Source organism: Musca domestica, unplaced genomic scaffold, assembly GCF_030504385.1.
Source record: "Musca domestica strain aabys unplaced genomic scaffold, Musca_domestica.polishedcontigs.V.1.1 78, whole genome shotgun sequence".
NCBI classification, from domain to species: Eukaryota; Metazoa; Arthropoda; class Insecta; order Diptera; family Muscidae; genus Musca; species Musca domestica.
The window spans coordinates 2,238,022-2,244,021 of NW_026712403.1; the positions used below are offsets into that span (position 1 = coordinate 2,238,022).

Consider the following 6,000-nt stretch of genomic DNA (forward strand, 5'->3'; position numbering starts at 1 on the left):
AAATACCGAATTTCTGGACATACTGTAATTTGGAGGCTATACAAAAACATGGATCTATACATACAATGTTTCGCAACCGGAGACAGAACCCATCCGTGAAAAAATGTGGCGAAAATCAACAAAACACCGAATATCGGGAGGTACGTTATATGGCGGCTATACTAAAACGTGAATCGATACATCTCATTTTCAATACCAACTATCATAGATATAATACAAATTGTTCTGCCAAATTGTGAAGCTCTACGTCAAATGATTTCAACAGACAGACGGACATCGTTAAATCAACTTAGAATTTTATACTTAATGGAGTCTACGACGAATATTTAGGGATTACAAACGGAATGACAAAGTTAATATACCCTCATTTTCAAGGTGGAGGGTATAAATAATTGACAACGATAACTAATTTTCACTTCATCATATCGAAAAAATGCCTTAGCTTACGTGTTTGTTTTCTCTTTTGAGACGAGCTTAATTATCTGAAATTTGCAGTGAAAAGGAAAGCCAGATAGACACTATCACACACTCACCACTATGCGACGCGTTTCGCCGTTGGTTAAGCGGCTCATCAGGCATATTTGGTGTGGATGATGGCTTACAAGGGCCGTTCTCTGGAAAGTAGTATATATTTCGAACTTATTGCAAATTAGCATATGCGAATTATACACTAGAAACTCTCCAGGTTCGACTCAAGTTCTATTGGCAGATCTTTTCTTACGTTTTGTACATCACATTCTTCAGGCCCATAATAAATGTCAACGGTGTTAGAAATACAGTTCCCTAACATTTCTTAATTTTGACATTTGCAAAGCGAAAAAGTCAAGTATTTATTATAAGGCATGACCCATGGTACAATGAAGAGAAGGTAGGTCAACTTTGAAAAAATTGCAAGTATAGAGGTCTACCTGTTTGGCTTGTAATGTCAGAATTACTATCAAAACAATAAAAAACCAAACAACTTGTTGCATTGATTTTGAATAAATAATTTAAAACCGCGAAAACTGAATGAATGGTCAAAATTTCTTTTCAATATCATGTTCTATATATCTCTTATGGTTTATTTCGCGACAAAAACTGTAGATTTTGTCGATGCATTCGTTGCAATAAGCATTTTGAAAACACCCGAATTTGAATATTTTCTGAACAATTTTTTATTATTGAAAAGAAGACACACACATAAGCAAATGAAGTTGACATATTAAGCCAGAAAAATAAAAAAATTTAAATCATATGGTAGTTCTGCCCTACCTTGAATTCATTGTACCATGGCATGACCCATGGCGCAATAACAAGGTGTTTCTGTAAATTTTAAAAAAATGATACAATGCCAAAATTTGTTTACACTTTTTTGACTATTGTTTATCGTTTGTTCTGTGATTTCAATTACAATTATAGATTTTGACGTGACCCAAATCGCAGAATAAGAGATGAGCAATGGCCAAAAAAGTATAAACAAATTTTGACATTAAATATGGTTTTCAAATTTGTCTTGTTTTTGCGCCATATCACAGGATGTGGAAATGCTTTTGTGATTGAAAAAATTGCGTCATGATTGTAACGTAAACAACTTTTGATATTTCTTCTAGCTTTGAATTATTAGTAATTTTAGTTGACCAACCTATTGTGTACACTACACTTTTATATATCATGGCATTTGTAGCTAGTTCCGCACTCTTTTAGTGAATGTGTTCAGTTTTCCTCATGTCTCATTCGTAAACAACAGAGTACCCGGAGTCTTTGCTTTCTGTTTATTTTTTATCAAGTATTGCTTTTTGGCCTTTATATTCGCTTCGTTGGGACGTTTTTCATTTTTGTTTCCCACGCTCGCACTTTTTGTATTTTTTGGCTTGTAACACGCGTGTTCTATTATAAAGATTATAAAGTAATAAATAAAATATTCCGTAAAAAATGTCTGCTGCTATGCCAATTAATCCCAAACCATTTCTGAATGGTCTAACGGGTAAAGCTGTGATAATCAAACTTAAATGGGGACATGAGTATAAAGGTTATCTGGTGTCTGTGGATGGCTACATGAACATGCAATTGGCCAATACAGAGGAACACATTGATGGTCAAGTCACCGGTAGTAACTTGAATAAATTACCAAAAAGTGAAATTGTTACTAAGAATTTACGTCTTATTTACAGGAAATTTGGGAGAAGTCTTGATTCGTTGCAACAACGTTTTGTACATTAAAGGCGTCGACGATGAAGATGAAGAAGGCGAAATGAGAGACTAATAAAAAGTATAAACCATTTATAAAATTTATAATGGTCATAGCTTATAATGTACTAGTTTTACGTTTATTTCATGTATAATACTTTGAATTCTATTATGAATTTAAAACAAAATATTTTGTAATAAAAAATAATCAACAGGATAACAAAATATACCAGTAAATATTTCCTTATAATTTTACGATGACTCAATCAGCTCTAGTCTGAAAGTTGTCATGGAAAACAGCGATATAAAATGCTCTTGCTGCGGTCCTAGGGCATGTTTCCATTTCCATTCGACTGTATCTTTTTGCACAGTGATAGGACAATTGTGAGACACCTAGTATTTTTTCTAAAAATTATAATTGGGCTAGGTGTTTTCCATTGCATTCCCATAAAATTTACGAACCATGCATAATGTTTCATAGCATATAATCTTATAATGTACTAGTTTTGCGGTTAATTCATTTAGAATTTTGGCGCGAAAAAAACGCAACAATTCTCATATTGCTAGCAAATTCTTAATGATGATATATTAAAAAAACAGTAACTGCTATGCCAAAAATCATCTTCGAAAAAAATTTAGATCTAGAAAATGTATTTTTTCATTCTCAAACCATTGCTACTTATTCGTGTTCTCGTATTCATATGTTGTTCGAAACAACTTGTATTTGTGTCTTAGGGTCATACAACTGATACTGATGTAGGGTGCCTTCGAAATCTTTATACAGTTATTACAGTAACACTCGGTGGGTAATTCAAGTTTATGATTTAAATATAGAACTCAATATATGATGTAGTTGTGGTTTTATTAGCAAAATGGTATTCAGAACATGACTGGTCGCATTATTTCCACAATTATTCAAAAGTAATACAGAAAGCATTTAAGAATGTCGGGAAAGAACTTCGATGATGTTATTAAACGAAAATTGGCAAAATTGGAGGAGATACGCCAGGAAAGAAAACAACTGGAGCTCTTAAAATCTGCACGCGATGCTGAAAAAGCGAAAGAAAAATATATTGAAAAAATCAAGTCGTTTGTGTTAGTATTGAGAATGCTGCTTTATGTAGGGAAAAACAAATATCTTTAACAAAGTAATTTTATTTCAGTGATTTTGATAAAATATGTGAAGAGACGTTGAGATTAACACCACAGATAGAAAACCCCACAGTGTCTAGTTCCAAGAAAAAAGAAAACGAAAATATACAAATTCTCAAGGACAACGTTGAAACGCCTAAAAGGTACCTTGTACATATACATATATGCTTTTGTAATAATTTTTTCTTCGTATGTTCATTCCTAGAGACATATCGGAAAAACTTTCCAAGTTAACAGTATTCCACACAGAAATTACGGATATTCAGCCTCGGGAAATACTCACATCTACTAAGTCAACTCAAACTAAAAATAGCAATGCTTGTCTCCAACGTTTAGGTAATTATGCAATTCAATTTTAATTATATTCTATTCATTCTATTATCGAAATGAAAACATATCCAAATAATTATTGTTTTGTATTTAAATATTAGTTATTAAAAATATTGAAGATAGCCAAGATGATGACATTTTAGAGGGAGGATTCAAATCAAAATTACCACCCGGTTGTATGTCACCAGGTTTGCCAAAGGTTGAATTTGTGCTGCCAGCCATAACTCGTTTAGAGAGCATAATTGAAGAGCGTAAAGCGGTGAGGGACGCATTTGTAAAAACTCAAGACAATCCTAATCAAACCTCAATATTTTTAGTTACAGAATTAACAGAAGAAGAAAAGCTAGCATTTCTTTCCAATACTAATTTTCAAAATGCATTAAACCGCATAGGTAGTGTAGTCGAAAATGTAGTTGCCAATAATAGAGATATAACAAAGGACTATACGAGACCTAACACCAGCATTGATGATGCCGACGATGTGTCATATTCAGGAGTATTATTAAATGTCATGTTTGAGTGTGAACTTACAACCAATCGTTGTATAACCGACATGGATTGGTCGCCTTTTGTAGCTGATCGAATTGTCGCATCCTATCATTCCAATGTGGTATAATTAAACATACATATCTTGAGCATTTTATCCCTGACTTATTTTCATAATCTTTTAGAATGAACCCTTAGCACCAGAGGGTATGGCACTGGTGTGGAATGCATCTTTTGGCAAAACATATCCGGAATACATAATGCATTCTTCCAGCGCAGTTATGTCAATTTGTTTCGATAACTTCGATCCAAACATTATTATTGGTGGAACCTATTCAGGACAAATTGTCATGTGGGATACACGTTCATCGAAATCAATTCCAATACAAACAACCAAATTGAATAGCGGAGCTCATGTACAACCCATTCGATCTTTAAATATTAATTCTCACAATATTTATTCAATTTCATTTGATGGTCGTTTCTGTACTTGGAACATGGATATGCTATCTAAGCCGATTGATGTTTTCACATTAGGAACCAAACAAAAACGTCCCATTGCAGCAACCTGCATGACGTTTGCAGACATTGAATATAACGACTTCCTTGTGGGTGGTGAAGATGGATGTGTTTACAAAGGTAATTATCAAAATAAAGATATAAGATATACAACTCCCTTACAATGCAAATTGATCTGAATATTTGTGACTTTTAGCTAATCGTTTCGATGCAAATGACGGCATCAAGGCTAAATATGAACAACACGACTGTCCAATAAGTGGAATATCGATGTCACACTCATCAGCCTCAGAATTTAATCACTTGTTTTTAACATCATCTATTGATTCGACCATAAAATTATGGTCATTACACAGTGAAACCCCATTACATACCATTAATAATAACTTCGACTATGTTATGGATATATCATGGTGTCCAACAAATCCTGCTCTATTTGGCACTGTAAATGAAAGTGGTCATATTGATTTATGGAATATAAATATGGACTCTGAGGAACCTATTGTATCTACAATTGTAGATGGTCAACCAGCTCTTAATCGTTTTTCATGGATGCCAAATGCTAAACATATTGCAGTTGGTGATTTAGATGGAAGGCTGTATCTATATGAGGCAGACAATAGATTAACACAGCCTGTGCACAATGAAAACTCTGCGCTTATTGAAACCTTGGATATGTTAAGGCAAAAAAGTTTAATAAGAGACTAGAGTCTCCAAATGCCATATTCTATTCTACTTTCTTGAGCGCAGTAGGGCATATCGATAAAATTTAAATTTATGAAGCCTCAGATATTTTTGGGAGTATATTGAGCATATACATTTTTAAGAAGCATAATATTGATGAATATATATAATTATTTTTTTTTATAAAAAAAGGACATTTTGTATTACACCTAAAAGAAGCATTTTCATATACTCTCATAATATTTCTAATTATGCTATAACCATATAAAACAGATTTTTAAAATCGATCTTAAGATTTAATTAGAAGCACGGTAGAAGAATATAGGTAGATGCATCAACGCTCGCGAACATTGATCTATCAAAAATGTTGAAAAGTTTTTTTCAAAAATAAATATATTTTTCTAAGTTTTGTTATGCGGCACGAATCGGAGGATTTTGTGATATATGTTATTCAACTATTTTTAAAAATTTGAAAAATGTTTCATTCGAATTTTTAAATATCAAAATTGGTTTGACAGTTCATCCCAGCAGCTGCGTCGACGCATCTTCCTGTATTCGTTTATGTACATTTAATATGGTCATGGCATCGGTAATTGATAACTTGATTATGGCTACGGCAATGGTCTATGTCACGCATGATAGAAGAATATAGGTAGATGCATC

The 6,000-nt window shown here is 33.0% G+C and overlaps 2 protein-coding genes across 3 annotated transcripts; both read left to right on the plus strand.

Moving 5' to 3' along the window:
- Positions 1–1,734: 1,734 nt before the first annotated feature.
- LOC131806507 (small nuclear ribonucleoprotein F) lies at positions 1,735–2,323 on the plus strand. The gene is made up of 2 exons (XM_059130646.1): positions 1,735–2,086; positions 2,151–2,323. The coding sequence occupies exons 1-2, from the start codon at positions 1,912–1,914 to the stop codon at positions 2,240–2,242; spliced, it is 267 nt and encodes an 88-aa protein (XP_058986629.1). The 5' UTR covers positions 1,735–1,911; the 3' UTR covers positions 2,243–2,323.
- A 713-nt stretch (positions 2,324–3,036) lies between these two features.
- LOC101901411 (cytoplasmic dynein 1 intermediate chain) lies at positions 3,037–5,574 on the plus strand. Of its 2 annotated transcripts, none has more exons than XM_059130633.1 (6): positions 3,037–3,261; positions 3,330–3,461; positions 3,524–3,654; positions 3,792–4,258; positions 4,320–4,773; positions 4,850–5,574. In XM_059130633.1, the coding sequence occupies exons 1-6, from the start codon at positions 3,110–3,112 to the stop codon at positions 5,359–5,361; spliced, it is 1,848 nt and encodes a 615-aa protein (XP_058986616.1). In that variant the 5' UTR covers positions 3,037–3,109; the 3' UTR covers positions 5,362–5,574. The 2 variants fall into 2 exon arrangements, with proteins under 2 accessions (XP_058986616.1, XP_058986615.1); XM_059130632.1 differs by having other exon boundaries at positions 3,038–3,261; positions 3,750–4,258; positions 4,850–5,571.
- The last annotated feature ends 426 nt before the right edge of the window (positions 5,575–6,000 follow it).